Here is a 23048-nt window from a genome sequence, read left to right as displayed (position 1 = left end):
GTGTTATGTTGTTTGGGGGATGGTCAATTGTTACTGGGAGGGATCTACTGTTTTTGCTGGATCCTGGAGGGTCTATTGATGCTGGCTGCTGGGGGTCTATTGTTGGCGGGTGGTATTTTGTTTCAGGGGGTCCATTGTTGCTGGGGGGGAGTCTATTGTTGTGTGGTCGATTTATTGTTGCTGGGGTGAGGTCTATCATTGCTGGGGGGTCTACTGTTGCTGGGGTGGGGTTTATTGTTCCTTACAGCACTCTACTTTACTGTCTTTCTTGTTATTAACAAATTCGGTGCAAATCACTTAGTAGCACAAGATGATACTTGGTTCTGTATTCTCTAAAAGGGTTGGTACTGGGAGGGTGGGTAGGAGGTGGAACCAAGGGACAATGCTCAGAGGTGGGTAAAGAGCAGAAACGAAGGGTAACTCAAAAGGGTGGAGTTCCTGCACCTATTATTTGAGAAAAAAAGCCCTGGTGGAGGGTGACAATGACCATCTCCTGGACAACTGTCAAGTCAGCAGTCTTCCCCATGATTGTGTAACCTACTGAACCAGACTAAGAGACCATTTAAAGGCTCAGGAGACCATTACAGGTGTTTTGAGTTAAAGCGGCGTTCCACCCAAAAGTGGAACTTCCGCTTTTGTCTCCTCCACCCCCCCCCCTTTCCTGTTGGAGAAATTTCCCTCCATGTGGCTGTCAGGAAATGAACTGAAGAAAAACCTCTACAACAAGAACAAAAGACAGCAATTTATTTGTCTAGAGCTTGTCTTTAAGCCCAAAAAAACTAAAGCATAAATCAACGTTAAGCATTAGAAGGAAAAACCAAGACAGCGTCTCTATTGCTAAAATAAAAATACATTTGCTAAATGTGTGTCTTTTCCAACATGCAAGCACCAATAAATTGCCTGTGCTCTCTTCATTTAGTTAATAAGACCAGTCAGTTGTACCATCATTTCGGGGGCAGAAAAATATTCTCAAATTCTTTAAAGCCCGGACTTTAACTGCTGTGGGGTAACCAGTCTACAAAAACGAACATACCTTTTTGTGATAAATACCACAAATCCCTCTATCCAGATCAGGCAGTTTGACGAGGTAACTATGGATCTGGCTAAAAACACTGCTGTCTGAAAACAGAATTTCTGACACAGCGTCAAGTCGCATGTTGATTTCACTGGGGATAAAAAAATAAATAAAAAAATGATAATTGGAAATACAAGTTAAAATGTAATCAGGCACACAATTCCAATGAAAACATGATTACAATACAGCATGTGTTCTACTATTTCCTAATTCGAACATTTGTACATTGATACAAATGTTATCCTGTTCTTGATTGTAGAAGGAAATACATTGATAACAAGATAGACTTGATAACAAAAGATGATGGCTCCACCACCCAATGAAAAAAAATGTGTAAAACTAAAAGAAAACACAAAATATAGACACACACTTTATATATAATATATCTATATATATATCTATATCTAGATCTAGATATATATATATTGTTTTCTCATATATCTATCCACACTATATAGTATTCACACTGTCAAATTACACAGCACTTAACATATATATATTGTACATTAACATCAGTCCCTGCCCTCAAGGAACTTACAGTAGAAGGTCCCTAACTCACATTCATACATACACATACTAGGGACAATTTAGACAGAAACCAATTAACCTACCAGCATGATTTTGGAATGTGGAAAAAATGGAATACACAGACAAAACCCATGCAGGCACGGCGAATTGGACACAAATGCAAATCCTCTGGCAGGTAACATAGTAACTTAAATGCATTTTAGCTGTATATTTAGCAATTTTCTTCGAATTTTGCTTTAAAAATTAATATACTGTAATTAACTGCTTCACATGTATTATATAATCCAAACCTTTAGACAAACCCCATTATAACCAAGGTGTCTGGGGCTGAATAAAGTTTTTATAAACAGGAGTTGTCAACAGTGTGCAGTTGGTGCTATATGTGTAATTTAGAGCAAACTTGAAGTCACATTAACCTAATTGCTTGTGTATTAGGCAGTGTATACACGCACCGAAATTCAGCAGGTTACCCTCCCTTTCCAATGGAAAGGTCATACTATCTGCTGATCTGTGTATTCTGAAGGTAGGGGGGTTTGGGGTGGGAGTCCCCACTATCAGAATACAATAGCGCAACAGGAGAGATCCCTGCATTCACATTGCTTGTGTGGATGCAGGATCTGCAAGTTTTTTCCATTTAATCCAATGGTTGAACAACATTTCTGTGTGTATACCCTACTTACTGTCACTTCCAAATATATAAAGTTCAGATTCCCTATTCAGTTCCCAATGATCCTAGAGTGCACTGGTATTAAAATCTTGGTCTAAATATCTATGGATTAGAGCCTAGCCTCCATCCCCTCTGACTCAGGGGATGGAGGGACACAATGATGGACCAATAGTGAGACACATAGTGAAACAGGGTAGGGTGAAGATCTCAACCACAGGAGCTGGTCAAAATTTGCATACCAAAGTATCCTGGACTCGGGGTTTTCCGGGATTCTGAACAACAATTATCACAGGCACTCAAAATGACATACCATTGACATGCTATCAATGCTCATGTGACCCTATATTTGCCTTCAATTTATATATAAAAAAAAAATAATAATAATAATAATAATAATAATAATAATTTCAATCCATGACATTGAAATACATTTTCAAAAAGTTCAAGTGTGTGAAATAATGGCAATAGTACTCTGTATGTACATTGCCTTCAAAAAGTATTGATACCCCTTGAAATTTGCCACTTACAACCAAAGAGAGTTTGAGCTTCTATATGTTTACATGGTAATTAGAGGCATCCCAAACTCTAAGTGATCCCCCAATTGTGGTGGTAGGACCACTTAGAGGAGTTTACTGTGTGATACGCCAGTATATTGATTTTTGTTTTGAGTTTCAATACCCTTTAAAGTTAATTTTACAATACATTTCACAAAACAAGAGCTTCACTATAAATAATATACCCAAGTAAAATCAATAAAAGGTGTAAAACATTTTTCAAGCCAATTTACTCATTTTGGACAGGACGTTTTGTTCTATTAACTGCTGCGTCTTGGATGCGGATATAATTCTTCACAGTAGGACACTAAGTGAACTGTGTCTCATTAACAGCCTGTGTTAGAAGTTCTACAGCACAGATCTCATTTCTTTAAGTCATTGCAAGGACAATGATATTACACCACTTTTTTAATCTTGTAAACTAATGGTTCAAGATTTCACTGTGCTTAACCACTTCATGATCAAACGTTTTCTACTCTGTATGGACCAAACAGTTCCTCTCAGATGCTCAAATCTCCCACGAGACCCATTTTTCGTTCTTTGCGTTATGGCTTAACAAATTAAACATTGCTTTTTTCTGTTTCCGCTATGCAATTGACGCAACCTAAAAAAATGTACTCTGAAATAGAATTGTCTACTACTCCCGAGCTTATTCAAATTTACCACGAGATTCTTTTGTTATAAAAGGTTAAAGCAAACCTTTCCAGATTCACAAATGGTGGCTGCCATTGTTAATGCCCCTGAAGATGCAAGTTGTCTGGCTATTACACTGACAAACTGGGTTCATTAAAGAGGATGTAAACCCATTCTGTAAACTTTTACCTATAATAAGGCTTACTTGTAGGTACAGTGAATATCTCCTAAACCTTCATCGTTTAGGAGATATTCACACTTTATGCAGCCGGTGATGTCACCGCTCTAAAGGCACGGAATACCCGTGCCATCCCTTCAGAGCTCTGTCCCACGGTCCGTGACTTCCGAGTGCATGCGCAGAGTGACGTCATTGCAACAAGGCCAATCAGACGGCCAGAGGACGCGTACCTGGAAGGAAGACCAGGTGAAGGTGAAAGCGTCTGTTAGAGCTCACAGCACGGTGCTGCAGGGCTTCGTTCTAAGGAAAGTATTTCATAATGTGCCAGTATGTGATGCATAAGTATGTGGTCTCTTTGTGTACAAGAGAGCTAACTGAACATATTGTTGGATGCAGTTTTTGCCATGCCATCACTGTGTTTGCAAAACACTAAATTCACTAAAATTACACTTTTGTTGAAAATGTTGTATTTAAATGTATTCCTAATATTTCTGCCAATTGCATTTTGAAAAATTGGGCTTCAAAGTCCATGTTATACCCTTTGCCAAGAACCTTGATGGGTCTACTTTTATAAACAGAATCATTTTGGGGTGGTTTCTGTGGTCCTGCCACTCCTGAGCCACGGTAAACACAATTTGGTGCCAAAAAACATACATGGCAATTTTCAACCATTGACAGCAGAACGCCCTACCTTGTTTCGGGGCCTGCCATGTTCCCACCAAGTCATCAAGACATACTTATATGTCATCTGTGTACTGGACATGTAGCTGAACATATTGCTGGATGCAGTTTTTACCATGCCATCACTTGTTTCTAAGCTTGCTGTGTTCATTAAAGACATACTTTTGTGACGTTTTCAAGTATAGGTATAGTAGTATAAAATATTTTATAGCATGGTTACCCAATTATATACAACTTATTGTTATTTTCTTAAACGTATTTACTTTAATTGAAAGTAACCCTAATATAAAAAATGTGAATTACAAATGTTCAAAACATACCTCAGTCTAACATTGCAAATAGTTTGCTGTTCAAAATGGTAAGTTTTTTGGGGTCTTTAAATATGGTTTTAAAGATGGGGTCTATTTTGTCATGTCATAGTGTGGGAAAATGCTTCATAAATAAAACCTAATAAATACACCATAGTTTCTACACCATATATTTTCCCCATAAGCTAAAAAAAACAAAACAAGCAAAGTTGGCACTGTTTGATTCCAAACAACGTAAAAGGGTTCTTTCAGGAAAAAATTTATCTAAACCCATTAAACAAAAGATATTTGCAGACATCTACAAATGATCAATTTATTTTTAAAGAATGACTGAAAAAAACATTATGAGCATTTTTATTATTATTATTTGTGAAACTGATATTAAAACGAAAAAAAAAAAAAACATGCACACTCCTCACTGGAAAAGTTAATCTCTTCTATAATCATGCTCACATATGGTTGTATTAATCTGGAGCAGAACTGCCTGTCTGGTGTCTATTCAATAATCCTCAGAAGGAAGACGTCATCAGACATGAACTGACCTATTTTTACCTCTTATCTACTTATCAGCATGCTGAACAAAGAGGAAAAGGATGCATCCAAGGTGACAGTGTTCATGGGTCACTGGGTCATTCAATGAAAACCACCTGTGTTGTCAGTATGGAAACCAGAGCACAAATAATGATCAAGGTCACCAAATTAATGTAGACTCAGGCCCCATACACACGAGAGAATTTATCCGCGAATACGGTCCAGCGGACCGTTTCCGCGGATAAATCCTCTCGAGGATTTCGGCGGATTTTCATGCGATGGAGTGTACACACCATCGCATTGAAATCCGCGCCGAAATCCTCTGGCGATGACGTGTCGCGCCGTCGCCGCGATTATGACGCGGCGACGTGCGCGACGCTGTCATATAAGGAATTCCACGCATGCGTCGAATCATTACGACGCATGCGGGGGATCCCTTCGGACGGATGGATCCGGTGAGTCTATACAGACCAGCGGATCCATCCGTTGGGATGGATTCCAGCAGATGGATTTGCTTGGCATGTCAGCAAATATTCGATCTGCTGGAATCCATCCCAGGGGAGAAATATCCGCGGAAACAGATCCGCTGGCGTGTACACACCATAGGATCTATCCGCTGAAACCCATCTGCTGGGATTTTTCAGCGGATGGATTCTATGGTGTGTACGGGGCCTTAAGGAACCAGTCAGGCCAAAGTATAAGCCGGAAGAAAAAGTTTGTAGGAGTCAAGGAACATGCTCTTCCATGGAAAACAGAAAAACTTTGTAGAAAATTTATATACATGATAAAGCATTTGCATCCTTTACTTAAACAGTATATGCGTCATAGGCTAGAAGTGATGAGAAAAGAGAATGCACATCTACATGGGTGTTAGGGATGCCGTCTTTCATGCTAAAATGGGAAAATGCCATCCTGATTTTTATGAACTATCATCACATGCTTCAAAACACTTCATGCATGGCACATAATGATTAAGGTTGCCATTTTTTTTTTTTTACAATTTTTTCACAAAGATACTTGCTGTTTCAATTAAAACTCCAAAAACAGGATTACAGACTCATCTTGGTATGACCCACACTCTGGTAGGTACAAAATCTGCTCCTCAACATTTCACTGCTTTCTCCTCATTACACTCACCTGACAATTAAGCAAACCTTTCACGGGACTTCACTGAGTAAAATAGCGAAAGGCAAGAGAGAAAACAAGTAGTGTTTTGTGTCTGCTGCAACAGGTCATGTTAGGAAATCTGGAATTGCTTAAAAGGATAAGTTCATCTTTTAAAAAAAAAAAAAAATGCACATATATTTTTTTTTTTTTGTTCGGAGCCTGGAAAGTAGGGCCGAAACAACTAATCGATTAATCGACAACAAATCGATTATGAAATTAATCGATTACAATTTTCATAATCGATTAATCGGCCAGTTACATAATAGGGTTAAAAAAACTAAAATTAGCCCCTCATTAGTACAAAAAAGCACATTGCTACTGTAAATATCACTTTCACTGTCCCACAGTAAAAAAAAAAAATAACCCCTTACAGTAGCGATTATTTGCTCTTTTTGTACTTATTTTTGTTTTTTTAACCCCATTATGTAACTAAACATCTCAGACCTGGGGTCACACCTTTTGGTGCTTTTTGCAGAAACACACTACAGTTCATTTACATGTTTTCCTATGGGACACGTTCACATCCATGATTTTTTTCCAGCTGCTGCGTATTTGGAAAAGGCAAGGACTTTTTAACGCAAAACGGTGCTATTTTGTTTTTTTTGGTTCAATATACTTCAATGGAGAAGCTGCAGAAAAGCATGTAATGCGTTTTTGCTCCAATTTGTGTTTTGTAATGTGCCCAACAACAAATTGGCCCCAATTTTTTTTTTTAAATGCAATTTTTTTTTTAAAGGCTATTATCCGATTAATCGAAACAATAATCGGCCAACTAATCGATTATGAAAATAATCGTTAGTTGCAGCCCTACTGGAAAGCATTGCACCCACGATCGGCAGATCGTGGCTGCTATGCAGGGCTCTTGCAGACTCTGGGGTAGATTCAGGCAGCTACGCTATAAGTTACGGCGGTGCAGCCTAGTGTATTTACGCTACGCCTCCGCAACTTACAGGAGCAAGTGCAGTATTCACAAAGCACTTTCTCCGTAAGTCGCGGCGGCGTAGCGTAAACGGGGCCGGCGTAAGCGCGCGTAATTCAAATGGGGAAGGGGGGCGTGTTTTATGGTAATATGTGATGACCTGACGTGATTGACGTGATTTACGAACAGCGCATGCGCCGTCCGTGTACATATCCCTGTGTGCATTGCTTCCAAGTACGGCGTAAAGGTATGTGAATCTACCCCTCTGTGTGTAAGCCGTTTGGTCGTACATGGTACAGCCAGGCAGTTACACACTAGCAGGAGGCATCAATTAACAACCACAATGCTCAACAGCGCCGTGGTAGTTCATTGAGTACCACAAGCCGACAGCCGCAAAGGCTGCTGAACCTTGTCATTTTCTATTCACAGAGCTCTGTAAAATGAGTGACATGGCTGGGTGGGCGGAGCCTGGGGAAGATCGCCGGCTGCCTGTCACATCGGGGAAAAAGGGAGGTTCAGGGGCCAGTAGATTTGTAACATTTAACCTGAATATGGGTAAAAAAGTGAACTTGTCCTTTTTAATGGAGTTTTCCCCAAACAATATCAACAGCCCCTGCTTCATTCAGCTATGGTTAAGAAAAAGGCACACAGATATTTAATTTAATACAATTACCTGGAATTTATCAGTGGTTGAGCCACCCATTGCCTGAGCTTTCGTCTACCAAATGCGGTTTTGGTATGGTCCAACACCCAGATCAAGCTACCCTTTGTCTTCTGGTCAGTCTGAGATATAGAAGAAAGCATCAGAGTAAAGTCATTTCTTAAAAAGGAATATAAATATATTGTATTGCCTTTGAGAATGTATCGTGAGAATTGTATTTTTTACCCAACAGTCATTTCTACCATCATTCTTCTGCGACACATGCTCATATTTTATCCAGGCTTTCCCTGTTGCAGCCATCTGTACTTCCAATCAGTTTGCCTAAGAAAATCATCTACATGCTGTATGCCACCTAGATTGTATACTACTTGGATTGAGGTTTATTGACAGAGCAGTGTCTCCAGACTTAAAGCGACTCTACTGCACTTCTATGCATATACAATTACCAACCTGTGTGCCATTTCTTTATCGTACATCACGGGACACAGAGCAGCATATTCATTACTATGTGGGTTATATGGAGTACCTTCAGGTGATGGACACTGGCAATCTCAAAAACAGGAAGTCCCCTCCCTATATAACCCCCTCCCATAGGAGGAGTACCTCAGTTTTTTACGCCAGTGTCTTAGGTGTTGGTCATGGTTTAGCTTGCCTCCACATCCTTGGGATTAAGGTGGGCTAACCGGTTCTGTCCAAAGGCCTCAGTGCTAAAGTGGTCAGTAACCGGACCCCAAACCATTGGGGTATAGCCCATAATGCTTTCTGTCACAGAGAGCTGGACTCTGGGCCCAGAACTTAGAAACCTTTGGGGGCCTAATGTTTCTGTTGCCAGGGTGCTATATGGGCCCAGGACAGTGGATCCTTCATAGGAACCCAGGGCCTGAAGGTCTAGACGCCCCACGGAGATGGGGGAAGATTGGACCTCTTGCTGTGCAAAGTCCTGCGGCATGGAGCAGGTAAGTGAAGGGGAAACTTGCGGAACTTGGTTCGCAGCAGGTTTTTTCTGGGGGAAGGTCACAGTGGGACATGCCTATGGTTTATGCGCTGCATCTGGCAAGGTGAGTCACATATCTTAGGATAGGATGACTCTGTATGTATATATTCCCCATAATCGTGACCTCCCTGGTAGTATTGCAACTGGTGCTAGAAAGCATTGAAAAAGGGCCTGTGTGTATAGTGACAATTCTCTCTAAGAGAAGCCCCTGGGAATCTACTGAGGTTTCTTATGTAAAGGGAGTGAATGCTCCTACCTGCAAGCCTGCTCAGAGAGGTCCAGGCGGTTGCTGCAGAAAAGAAAAAAAAAAAAAAAAAAAAAAATGCCGCTCTGTGGATCCTGGCCTGGACGGCAGGATCAGCCTCTGACCTCCTCGTGTGGTCCCCCCCCCCCTCCGCGGGCGCGCGTCCCCGTGATATGGGCGCAATTTCGCGCCGTTTTCTGACAGGGGAAGGGCGGGCCTGTAGGTAAAAGGAAGGGGCGGCCCTTCCAAAAAGTTCCCAGCTCAGTGAAGTGTTGGAACTGAGAGAGGAAGGACCAGAGCGGCAGAGTGGGGCGCCGAGGACACACAGTGGCCAAAGAAGAGTATTACAGTCTTCAAAAAGACTGTCTTTTACCCTAGAGATAGGGTTTCTTTTTCAGCAGTTTTTTTTTTTTTGGCAACTACTACTAAAGGGGGACAGAATGGTTTTTCTTTCTTTGGTTTAAAAAAAAAAAAAAAAAAAAAAAAAAACAAACCAAATTAATAAGGAAGGCATTTTTTCCCCCAGAAAGGTTTTTGGGCAACGACTATTTATTTTCCCAAACACCGTTAAGTAGCGGGCGTACCTCGGTATTGTACCATGGCATCTGGTTCAGAGGGTACAAGAGGTGGGGATTCCCCCAGAGGGTCTGAGGTCTCGGACAAAGTCATACCGCTACTTTCCCCAGAGGGAGCCTTGGTGGGACCATCGAGATCTGGGGCTGGAGCTGGCACGGGTCAGTCCAACCCTAGGGTGGTCACGGACGAGGTACTGTCCACCTCTCTAAAGGAGATGGAAAAAAGAATGGAAAAAATGATAGCCAAGGCTATGCGGGGCAGAAAACGGAATAGATCTCCGTCGCCCGAGCGTGAACCCTCAGATGAGGGGGTCCCTTACGCAGGGGAATTGGAAGACCTCTTGGACAAGGACCAAGTAGGTTCAGGGATCGAGGATCCGGGTACGGAGGAGTCTGGCGCAGCCTCCCAAAGGGAGAGCTGGTGGGTTCAAGTTTTAACAGACTTGGTCCATAGGACGTTCAACTTGCCAGTACCAGATCTCCAAGTAACAACGGTCTCAGCTTTGGGCTCACTAAGAGCGCCTCAACTAGAGGAAGTTATGTTCCAAGATTGGGCCAAGCCAGATAGAATCTTTGTACCACCAAAAAGATTCTCTGCCTTATATCCTATGGAAGAGAAATTTTCCAAGAGATGGGCAGCCCCGGCTGTAGACGCGGCCATCTCATGTGTTAACAAATCTTTAAGTCGCCAGACTCTGTTGCCGGGGGAATGGTCTCTACATCCACAGGTCTTTCAGACACTCTGCCAGAGATGGGGAGTGCCGGACGTGGACGTCATGGCATCAAGACTCAACAAGAAGCTAGACAGGTTCATATCCCGCTCAAGGGATCCGATGGCCTGCGGAACCGATGCGCTGGTTTGCCCTTGGCATCAGTTCAAACTTCTTTATGCTTTTCCCCCGCTCCAGTTACTACCCCGCCTGCTGCGCAGGATCAGGGTGGAGCACATACCAGTCATCCTGGTAGCTCCAGCATGGCCCAGAAGGGCATGGTATTCACTAATCCTAAAGATGGTAGTGGGAGACCCTTGGACTCTTCCTCTACGGCCAGACCTGCTATCGCAAGGTCCGATCCTCCACCCTGCCTTACGGCATCTAAATTTGACGGCCTGGAAGCTGAATCCCTGATTCTCAGGGGTAGAGGTCTGTCTCAGAAGGTAATCTCTACCCTAATCAGAGCCAGGAAACCGGTCTCTAGGGTGATTTATTACAGGGTCTGGAAGGCCTATGTAGGCTGGTGTGAGTCCAAGCTATGGCTTTCTCGTAAGTTTACCATCGATAGAGTATTGAGTTTTCTCCAGCTAGGAGTGGATAAAGGACTGGCATTAAGCACTATCAAGGGACAGATTTCAGCTTTGTCAGTGTGGTTTCAGCGGCCGCTGGCCACCCACTCGCTGGTTAAGACCTTCATGCAGGGGGTCTTACGTATTAATCCTCCAGTTAAATCCCCGCTTTGTCCGTGGGATTTAAATCTTGTTCTGTCAAGTTTACAGAAACAACCTTTTGAGCCGTTGGCTGAAATTCCTTTGGTTTTACTGACAAGGAAGTTAGTATTTTTGGTCGCCATAGTTTCCGCCAGAAGAGTATCGGAACTGGCAGCCTTATCCTGTAAGGAACCATATCTTATTTTGCATAAGGACAGGGTCGTTCTCCGCCCTCATCCTTCCTTCTTACCAAAGGTTATATCCAGTTTTCATCTAAACCAGGATTTGGTATTACCATCCTTCTTTCCTAAACCTACTTCCAGAAAGGAAGGGTTGCTGCATACCTTGGATATTGTCAGGGCCATGAAGGCCTATCTTAAAGCTACAGAGAAGATCCGGAAAACAGATGTGTTGTTCATTTTACCGGATGGGCCCAAGAAGGGGCAGGCAGCTGCAAAATCCACCATCTCGAGGTGGATTAAACAGTTAATCACTCAGGCCTACGGCTTGAAAGGGTTGCCTCCTCCGTTATCATTAAAGGCTCATTCTACTAGGGCCATGGGCGCCTCCTGGGCAGCACACCACCAGATCTCTATGGCTCAAGTTTGCAAGGCGGCAACCTGGTCTTCAGTCCACATGTTTACAAAATTCTACCAGTTGGACGTAAGAAGGAATACTGATACAGCCTTTGGGCAGGCAGTGCTGCAGGCTGCAGTTTGAGACCCTCGGATTCCGGGGGCTCCCTTTTGAGTTAAATTTAACATTTAAAATTATTTTTTCTCAACTAAGTTGGATTTATTATGATTTGAGTATATCTCTAAATTAAATCCTTTTGTCTTGGGAAGATGTTCTCCCTCCCCTCATTGTAAGCATTGCTTTGGGACATCCCACATAGTAATGAATATGCTGCTCTGTGTCCCGTGATGTACGATAAAGAAAAAGAGATTTTTAATACAGCTTACCTGTAAAATCTTTTTCTTGGAGTACATCACGGGACACAGAGCTCCCACCCCTCTTTTGGGGACCATTTTGGGAGGCATACTGCTTGCTACAAAACTGAGGTACTCCTCCTATGGGAGGGGGTTATATAGGGAGGGGCACTTCCTGTTTTTGAGATTGCCAGTGTCCATCACCTGAAGGTACTCCATATAACCCACATAGTAATGAATATGCTGCTCTGTGTCCCGTGATGTACTCCAAGAAAAAGATTTTACAGGTAAGCTGTATTAAAAATCTCTTTTTTCTTTTGATTGTTATATGCAAAGGTGCTTATTCTGCAGTTTTTATACCCCTGCGTCTTTAGGCATTGTTAGAAATGAAGAGCAAAATTCACACCTGGCTTTTCAGCTAAGTAATTACATGAAGAATACCTATTAAAATCAGGGAGAGAATACCATAACCTCACACTCATACAAGGTTTTAATAATAAAGAAACTAACAGAGCCATCCAAGGTGGCCTTGAACACAACACTGACATGGATGCATCAGTTGCTTAGCAAAAAGGAATATTTTTATGAAATCTACATCCTCTTGAAATCAAGGTAATTTGAGAAGCTTGGAAAGTAACTAGCAAAATAAAATGTTTACTGGAAAATCCTAATACTTTAATACAGAATTTACTAAATCTTTATGAGGGACTCAGATATTCACAACAAGGAGAAAAATACCACATTCTGTTATCTAGTACTTTTTACTATAATTAACATGAAACGCTAGTCAGTCCCTCCTTCCTCCACAGCCGACACTGGAACAGTTGTCCCCATACTGGGAGATTTTTTCCTCTATTCCTTTTCTGATGACAACTGTCAAACGTCAGTTTTGCCCTCCCTTTTGGCTGAGAGGAGAGGAAGGATGCATTTAACACCTCGGCAATGCGATTTTAAGGGGATTTAATTTGAGCATTTTAGAAGTGTTTTTCAGGTATTTGACATGTATATTCATTCAAGCTAAAAGGTGGTTGCTTTCACACTGAAAGTGCCAGCCATTAGCTGTGAAGTGCCACTTCTTTTAGTGGCACTTTACCGCTGTTTAAGCAGTGCTTTTGTGCCGCTTTTCGGCCACTAGCGGGGCGCTTTTAACCCCAAAGGAGGGGTTAAAAACTCCCATGTTACAGATCTTTCAAAAGGCTTTTCAGGTGCTTCTGAAGCGCTGCCCATTCATTGCAATGGGCAGGGGCATTTTGGGAGTGCTGTATACAGCGCTGTCAAACCGACCCAAAGATGCTGCTTCAGGACTTTTGCTAACGCAAGCGCACCGCCCAGGGTTGAAAACACCCATTGCAGAGAATTTGAGGCAGTTTTCAGGCGCTATATCTAGCGTTAAATCGCCTGAAAACTGCCTCAGTGTGAAATGGTACTTAACCAAAGGAAAGAGCTAGAGGGGGGAGACCAGGTAATAAATGCTTTAAAAAATAAATAAAAATGCTTGAACTACACCTGAAAAATACGTTTGAGTGTTTAAAAGCATCCTTATCGAAGTCTAATGGACTAAGGATGCCCACATCTGTCTCAAAATTAGCTGATGTAGATCCTGGAGCACCAGGCATTGAGCTACAAGCATCTGAGCGTTCATTTGTGAACTGCCGTCATTTAAATAGATGTGAATTTGCATGTTGATAGTTTTGGAGCTTGAGCATCAAGCTACAAAACACTGAGGTATAAAATTGGGATAAAAGCAAAGCAAAACAAAGTATAACAGATTTTTCACTAGTGTGAGAAAGAATGCCACTTTAAAGTCCAATGTAAAATCACAAATAGGTACTGTATGTGGTCAGTAGAAAATGCATCAACCGACATTTTCTTACAGTATACAGCAACATGTTCCAGCAGCAGTATGGGGACTTCCCACCCTGTTTCCGGAACAAAAATAGCAGTGGGTTACAGCGCTCAGGGTGTCTGCGCAAACAATCAATTATAGGGCACAGTTCTATATAATTGGTAACAGGAAAAAACCAAAACGGCGGCGTATATGGTCTAAAAGTCCATAGATTCATGGGTCCATTTAGGAATCAGTCCAAGCAAAGCGTCATTAGGCTATTGTTGGTGGCTGTATATAGCCAGTGTGGATAGTTACAGTTGCTCAGGGCAGCTCTCCAGAAGCGAAGCCAGCTCAAAATATGCAAGATATAAAACAAGAAAAAAAAGGCGCCTCTGAGTATTCTGTATATAATATTTATGATAAAAAGACATCACACGCCAGCACACGAGACTCCAGTTCAGCAGCATTCTATCATCACGGACACGGACACAGTCGGCTCCCCCCCCCCCCCCCCCCCCGGCTCCGATTGGCTGCAGATATCTGGCACAGATGATAACATCTCTCGATCCTGGCTCCACTGGTCGTCAGCAACGTTTTACACCAGCTTCCCGGATTTCACCATTGCTTTTTATGATATAAGTGCTGGATACTTTTTATCATAAATATTATATACAAAATACTCAGAGGCGCTTTTTTTCTTGTTTTATCTCCGGAACAAAATAGAGTTAGGCCGAGTGCTGCTCAGCCATTCACAGGACGCTTTGTATTTTATGTATGAATACAGGGCTTCGTCTTATTGGCTCTGAGGTGGGAAAATAGGTGAATGCCATCACGCTCTCCACCTCAGAAAATCGCACAGCCCGACTTAATTTTGTTCCAGGTGCAGTACAGGAAGTCCCTGTCCCGCTCCCAAAACACAGCACTGTATCCTGTACTTATGTAGAACTGATGCTACATACATTTTATAAAGTGCTTACAGCAGGCACATCGATTTGTGAAACTGATATTTAATTTGGCTCAGCTTGGTCCAAACAAACTATTTTAAAGTGACAGAAAACGGAAGTTCAGCTTTAAGGGCTATTTTTAAGGCTAAGATTGCTAGTTATGGGGAAAGTTAAAAAGCATGTCCATCCAAAACCTTTTTCTTTGGGTTTTGTTTAGGGAATTAATCCCTCGATCAGGATTCAGTTAGTATACTGCTCCTATTGCTGGCACAAGAAATTTGTCTTTTATTCACTGAAAGGTTTATCTAAATTAACACTTTTGATTTATCTCCCAAATATTTCCTAACTAAAAAAGCGACAAAAAGTTTCCTAAATATGTAGTCAAGTGTAGGTCTATGTTAGAAAAGTAAGAACAAAGTAAATATCCCTGTCAGTTCATTGCAATTGCTCCGGAAAGAATGCAGTTAATGAAAACCCAGTTTTGGTTGCTAGGCAACAGCTTAAAAAGAAGTAAATTAAAAGATGTGATCAGAAACTTACTTGATTTTGTAAGATTTCCAGATTTCTTAGAGTTGTCCCATTAATATTCATGCACTCTACTGAACTGGACATCGGCATAAATTGACTTTAGAAGAAAGAAAAAAAAGGAGAGAGAATATATAAGGCTATATGTATTAAAAAAACACATCCCTTTAAACTGCCTTCGGGGGTCATTCAATATCCACTGCACAATTTTAGACTTCATTAGGTGTTTACTGAAATCCACAAATTACTGTACAAAAATATCTGCAGCCATGTCTTACTAAGCACAGGACAAAGTCTCTTTTCCTTATCCCAAGTGTCTATGGGACTTTAAGGTCTAATGTACAAGATGTTTTACTATATATTTTTGATTTGATACTATAAAATACACAAGAAAAATACAATTATGCACAATGACAATAGTAGGCATACAGTATATTATTAACTATATTAACTATATATTAACTTTTGTACTTATAAAAAAAAAAAAATCTGGAAATCATTGGGGACACAGAATTCAGACAATTAACTCAGCGAGTTGCAATTTGCGTGGGAACGGCAGCCTATTGATTTAAATTTCCTAAAAACACAGGGAAAGGGTCCTCCTTGCTCATGGAAACTGCAAGTGCAGTGTGGTTCTCAGTGGCTGCTGCGATTTCCAGTGCATCGTCTGCGTTTTTCTATGTGGGTCGTTGCAGGCCCCAATTTGTAGAAGGACATTACTAGGCGCAAGATCACAGACACAGAGGGCTGGGAATTGTGTCCCTCAAACTCCAAAAGAAATTTCTTTACAGTAGGCACAAGAAATCCATATTTTTTTTTTCTCATTCATTGAAATTCAGAGACAATTAGGTAATCAGGCTCACTTAATAACAGAACTCAGAACCTCTGCAGTTCAAAAAGCTGCATGAAGTCCCTCAAGTCCAAAACTGGCATCAGATGAGGCCTGGAAATTGACCTGGTAACATTTATAAAACAAACGGAAGACAAGGTGGCAGCCTAGCAAACTTTACAAAAAGTACCCAAAAGCACTCGTAGACTTAGGAGAGTGTGCCTTGACAGGAAAAAGTGGAACACAATTGAACCCCAATAAGCTTGGACAATGATGTGTCTGAGACACCGAAAAAGGGTTTACAGGGTATATTGGGAACGACAAAGACTAATTTCAAGGGAAGAAGATGCTGCGAGGTAGACATGGACAGCCTAAATCTGCACAATGAAGAAACATCTCCTGATGCACTGGAGCAGGACACAACCAAATTGCTTGGAGTTCCAGAATGTTAATCAGGACCCATGATTCCTCTAGGATACAAGTCCCCTGAATCAACAAGGTGTCTAGGGCACCTCCCCAGCCTGTCGGCCATTGTGAGGATTGTGAGGATTTTTCAAGAGATCATAAGGAAGAGTTTTTCCAGATTCAAAATCTGAATTCTGAACCACCAGACCAGAGACAACCTGGTCCTTGGTGTGAGGAGAATCAATTTGTAACACAATAACAGGATAATGAATTGTAGTGTTCTGAAGTATAACTGGACCAATGGTAGCCTCGTTCAAAGCTATCCCATCAGCCACAGAACTCTCATGATATAAGTAAATGGGTGACTGACTGAAGATCCTGAATACAGGAGCGGAGAGTTCCAATTTTCTCTTTTATCTCGAGTTGAGTCTCGGATAAGATCCAGATATTCCACGCGATACAAAAAACACACCTTTATACCTACGCACTCTTAAATTCATATTAGCTGCTGTTTTAGGCACTCATAAGTGTCCAAAACAAACGCACATACATATAAATAAAATAAAAAAAATTAAATGTGTGTGTGCGTGCACGCGTGTGTGAAATAAATTATAGGCTAGATTCAGGTAGGGGAGCGCAATCTAACGGCGGCGCAGCGTATCGTATTTACGCTACCGCAACTTACAGGAGCAAGTGCAGTATTCACAAAGCACTTGCTCCGTAAGTTGCGGCGGCGTAGCGTAAATGGGGCGCGCGTTATTCAAATGTATAAGGGGGGGCGTGTTTTATGTTAATGTGTGTTGACCTGACGTGATTGACGTTTTGTACGAACGGCGCATGCGCCGTCCGTGTACATATCCCAGTGTGCATCGCTCCAAATGACGTCGCAAGGAAGTCATTGGTTTCGACTTGAACGTAAATTACGTCCAGCCCTATTCGCGAACGACTCACGCAAACGACGTAAAAAATTCAAAAATCGAAGCGGGAACGACGTCCATGCTTAACATTGAGTGCGCCTCATAGAAGCAGGCACAACGTTACGCCGAAAAAGCCTTATGCAAACGACGTAAAAAACGAACGCCGGGCGCACGTACGTTTGTGAATCGGCGTATCTAGGTAATTTGCATACTCTCCGCCGAAAACTACGGGAGCGCCACCTAGCGGCCAGCGTGAGAATGCACCCTAAGATACGACAGTCGTATCTTAGGCTAATGTCGGCGTATCTAGCTTTCTGAATACAGAAAGTAGATACGCCGGCGCAGCTTTGAATTGACGTGGCGTATCTATGGATACGCCGGCGTAATTCTTTGCTGAATCTAGCCCTAATATATATTATACACACACTAGCTCACAAAAGTGAGTACACCCCTCACATTTTTGTAAATATTTTATTATATTGTTTCATGTGACAACATTAAAGAAATTACACTTTGCTACAATGTAAAGGAGCGAGTGTACAGCTTGCATAACAGTGAAAATATGCTGTCCCCTCAAAATAACCCATAGCCAATAAAGCAGAGGTCCACCTACAAAAAAAAAAAAAAAAAAAAGAATATTAAAAGCCAGCAGCTACAAATACTGCAGCTGCTGACTTTTAATAAATGGACACTTACCTATCCAGGGTGCCCGCGAGGTTGGCAGCCGAAGCTGAGAAATCGCTTGTCTCTCGGGTGCCCCCGCAGCCATCCTCAGTGAGAGAATCAGGAAGTGAAGCGTTGCGTTCACTTTTTGTGTGGACCTCCGCTTTAAATGTCCAAACCGCTGGCAACAAAAGTGAGTACAACCCTAAGTAAAATTGTCCACATTTTACCCAGTTGAAGAGGCTACTCTCACCTGTTGCTTAAAGCATATTTAAACTTAAAACCTTATATATTTTAGATGTGGTGGCTGCATTGGTTTTCTCTTTCATTTTTCTGCCGATAATCCTACGCGTGACACACTTTCTGTCCTTAGGTGACTACAACCACTCCACTGCATCTACGGAGAGAGCCACCATGGTTGCCACCAAAGCCAAGCTACTAAAGCATGTGAAAAAGTAAGTACACCTCATAGAAGTAGATGATTTCATCAACATATTTTAACAGGTGAACGTTAGTTGGTTAGAGCAAACAATGCTGACAAATAAACGTGATATATTTGATTAGATATAGACATATTAATTCAAAACATGGGTGGTATAAAAGCTGCCACACCCCATTAGTTACAATCATAAAATACTAAAGCACTTGGGCTTTTAAGGCACTGGATATTAGATACTTGATGGATGCTATAAATTTACACCACCATATAGGGTACACTACAAATGTTGGAGGTTGGTGAGGTAATGGCCCAGTTTGTCCTAGTATGCTCCAGTGGTCTCAGTGAACACAGTGTCTTCCCGCAGGGATGTAGTCCCAAGGGAGGGGGCGAGCACGCTGACTAACCCCCAGCCAGAACAGGTCGGATGATGGGGGGAAAGCTTACTGAGGAGAAACAGGAAGTGAGAAATTCAGACAAAGAAAAAAGGGAAAAATCGAAGGAGTCAGCTCTATACGGCTCCTAGTCGGTGCGCAGGCGCCGTGTAGAGCTAACTTGTGGCTCCACATGTTTGGCTACTTTCGGAAACTCTGTGACTCTCAAGACGCGCCTACGCAATACGGGGGGCGGGGCCTTATCCGCCGGGGGGAACTTTTTCTGAAGGACATCAATCATCTGGGCGAACTCCCAGATTACATTGCGGCACAGCATAGAAATGCCTACTCCCGCAGGAGTGAGTACCCAGAAGCCGAATTGAAAATAGCGATAATAGGGTATGTACAGCCTAAAAAAAATAAAAAAAAAGTGCATACTGTACATGTTAGAAGTATAAAGAAGTTGGTCTTGTATAGATGTTATTTGGGTAAACCTCCGCTTTAAGACCCGGACCATTATGCAGGTAAAGGAACTGGCCAGTTTTTGCGATTCGGCACTGCGTCGCTTTAACTGAAAATTGTGCGGTTGTGCGACGTGGCTCCCAAACAAAATTGACGTCCTTTTTTTCCCCACAAATAGAGCTTTCTTTTGGTAGTATTTGATCACCTCTGCGGTTTTTATTTTTTGCGTTATAAACAAAAATAGAGCGACAATTAAAAAAAAAAAAAAAATGCAATATTTTTTACTTTTTGCTATAATAAATATCCCCAAAAAAAGATATAAAAAAACATAATTTTTTCTCAGTTTAGGCCGATATGTATTCTACCTATTTTTGGTAAAAAAATAAATAAATCGCAATAAGCGTTTATCGATTGGTTTGCGCAAAATTTATAGCGTTTACAAAATAGGGGAAAGTTGTATGGCATTTTTATTAATATTTTTATTGTTTTACTACTAATGGCGGCGATCAGTGATTTTTTTCATGACTGCGACATTATGGCGCACACATCGGACAATTTTGACACATTTTTGGGATCATTGTCATTTTCACAGCGAAAAGTGCTATAAAAAGGCACTGATTACTGTGAAAATTACAATTGCAGTTTAGGAGTTAACCACTAGGGGGCGCTGAAGGGGTTAAGTGTGACCTTGTGTGTGTTTTTAACTGTAGGGGGGGCGGTGCTGGACATGTGACGTCAGTGATCGTCGTCCCCTATATCAGGGAACAGACGATCACTGACATTGCCACAGTGAAGAACGGGAAAGGTGTGTTTACACACACCTCTCTCCGTTCTTAAGCTCCTGTGACCGATCGCGGGACAACCGGCAGCGATCGGGTCCGCGGGTCCCGCGGGCGCGGAGCTTCGGACCCACGGCTGGGCTCTTAAAGGCGATGTACCTGTACGTGCTTGTGCCCAGCCGTGCCATTCTGCCGACGTATATCGGCGTTAGGCGATTTTTTGCGCTATAAACAAAAATAGAGCGACAATTTTAAAAAAAATGCATTATTTTTTACTTTTTGCTATAATAAATATCCCCAAAAAAGATATAAAAAAAACATTTTTTTTCCTCAGTTTAGGCCGATACTTATTCTTCTACCTATTGGTTTGCGCAAAATTTATAGCGTTTACAAAATAGGCGATAGTTTTATGGCATTTTTATTAATAATTTTTTTTTTTTAATTGTAAAAAACTACTGCACAGGTCTCAATAATTTGTAAAAATAGTGAGGTGATAGCAAATACAAATTATTGCTAGAAAAAAAAAAAAAAATTGCTGCTGCAGCAAAGAATGTCAGATAAAACATACAATCAGAAATAAAAAATAATAAGCTGCACTGCATAAACATTAACCATCAATGGTGAACAACAATGGTGAATGAAATTCAATGAATGTTGTGCACAAACTGATTGCACCTGTGAAAACATAAATAATAAGTGTATCGAATTATAAAATATTTGTTGCACTGCATAAATAAAATATACAAATGAAGTAATAAATTGGGTGCACAATCTAATCAACACCAGTGCAGGACAATAATGATAATTGTAAATTAGTGGTGAATCGGTGACCGATATGTATTCAAACAATAGTCCATATAAGTTCAGATGGCCATAAAATTCCAAGATAAAAACGTGCCAAAAGAAATAGTCCCAGGGAAAAAAGTAAAAAATATTGCATTTTTTTCAAAATTGTCGCTCTATTTTTGTTTATAGCGCAAAAACTAAAAACCGCAGATGTGATCAAATACCACCAAAAGAAATCTCTATTTGTGGGGAAAAATGGACGCCAATTTTGTTTGGGAGCCACGTCGCACGACCGCGCAATTGTCTGTTAAAGCGAAGCAGTCCCGAACTGTAAAAACACCTTGGGTCTTTAGCCAGCATATTGGTCCGGGGCTTAAGTGGTTAAAAGACCCCTGGAAGAAGTCAGCGATTTGACGAAGCGGCGTGGGGAGGAGCGGCGTGCTGACGTCACCACTAAACACCTCGCTGCCTTCCGGAAGGACGGGCGGATAGAGAGAGCCGGCCGACTACAACTATACACACACTATTTTTATTCTACACAAATGTGAGTGTAACTTATCTTTTAATAAACGGATTTTATGTACGGTACTACTCTATGTTGGCATCCTTCTTCTCTTTTTTTGGCAATCTTTTGTGGGGAGACTTGCTGGAAGCCTATCTGAGAATTTAAAGGAGGAGAGTACACACAAACAAGCTCTGGGAAACTGTACGGCTGTTTAGCCATATGCGCATGTGATCTCAATAGAGATCAATGGAGTTGGTAAGCAGATAGATATTAAGAGGTGGAGGTTCTTGTCTATCCTGCTAACAGACACATTTTCCCTGGGACTATTTCTTTGGGCAATTTTTTTTTTTACTACTAATGGTGGCGGAATTCAGCGATTTTTTTCGTGACTGCGAGATTATAGGGGAAACATCGGACAATTTTGACACATTTTTGGGACCATTGTCATTTTCACAGCAAAAAGTGCTATAAAAATGCATTGATTGCTCTATCGTCTCGGCCGACGGGGAAGATGACGAAGGGAACATCGTCATTCGGAAAGCGCCGCAATAAGACGCACACTCTGTGCCGTCGATGTGGCTCCAAAGCCTTCCATTTACAGAAGTCCACCTGTGGCAAGTGTGCATACCCAGCTAAGCGCAGGAGAAAGTACAACTGGAGTGCCAAGGCAAAGAGACGCAACACCACCGGAACCGGCCGCATGAGACATCTGAAGGTTGTGTACCGCAGGTTCAAGAATGGATTCCGTGAAGGTACAACTCCTAAACCCAAGAGAGCCGCAGTTGCAGCTTCCAGCTCCTCTTAAGAACTAATATTTGTACAAAAAAATAAAGTGGCTAAAAGTAAAAAAAAAAAAAAAAAAATGCATTGATTACTGTGAAAATGACAATTGCAGTTTAGGAGTTAACCACTAGGGGGCACTGTAGGGGTTAAGTGTGACCTCATATGTGTTTCTAACTGTAGGGGGGCTGGACGTGTGACGTCATTGATCGTCTTTCCCTATCAGGGAACAGACGATCAATGACAGTGCCACTGTGAAGAACGGGGAAGGTGTGTTTACACACACACACACACACCTCTCCCCATTCTTCAGCTCCTGTGACCGATCGCGGGACACCGCAACCCACGGCTGGGCTCTTAAATGCGACGTACCTGTACCCAGCCGTGCCATTCTGCCGACGTATATGTGTAGGAGGCGGTCCTTAAGTGGTTAAAGCAGAAAGTAAAAAAAATATATATTTTTCAAAACTGTTGGTCTTTTGTTTTATAGCGCAAAAAAAAAACAACGCAGAAATTATTAAAATACCACCAAAAGAAAGATATATTCATGGGAAAAAAAATGTACATAAATTTTATTTGGGTACAGTGTCAGTAACGCAGTGCTGTATCGCAGAAAGTGGCCTGGTCATGAAGGGGGTAAATCTTCCGGGGGTTTAGTGGTTAAGAGGGATTGACTGTTGCAAGATCTGTGATCATTTGCAAATGTCAGTGGAAATTGTCAGTTAGCGGGATTCTTCCTGAAGGAAAG

At 41.7% G+C, this 23048-nt stretch overlaps 2 protein-coding genes across 4 annotated transcripts in view; one reads left to right on the top strand and one right to left on the bottom strand.

Moving 5' to 3' along the window:
• The window catches only part of MSH3 (mutS homolog 3), a 277857-nt gene that overhangs the window by 138633 nt on the left and 116176 nt on the right, over nt 1-23048 (bottom strand). For all 3 annotated transcript variants that reach the window (XM_040341613.1, XM_040341617.1, XM_040341611.1), the window contains exons 11-13: nt 15380-15464; nt 7915-8024; nt 1034-1166 (exon numbers count right to left, since the gene is read on the bottom strand). In XM_040341613.1, the coding sequence (XP_040197547.1) occupies nt 1034-1166; nt 7915-8024; nt 15380-15464 (328 nt within the window). The remainder of the gene's footprint in view (nt 1-1033; nt 1167-7914; nt 8025-15379; nt 15465-23048) is intronic.
• LOC120930438 (60S ribosomal protein L37-like) lies at nt 22001-22383 on the top strand. The gene has a single exon (XM_040341624.1). It carries the CDS (start codon nt 22032-22034, stop codon nt 22323-22325), a length of 294 nt encoding a protein of 97 aa, XP_040197558.1. The 5' UTR covers nt 22001-22031; the 3' UTR covers nt 22326-22383.

This window comes from Rana temporaria, chromosome 1, assembly GCF_905171775.1.
Source record: "Rana temporaria chromosome 1, aRanTem1.1, whole genome shotgun sequence".
Taxonomy (NCBI): Eukaryota; Metazoa; Chordata; class Amphibia; order Anura; family Ranidae; genus Rana; species Rana temporaria.
Note: the sequence above shows the minus strand (reverse complement) of the source record. Positions and strands in the feature narration are given on the sequence as shown.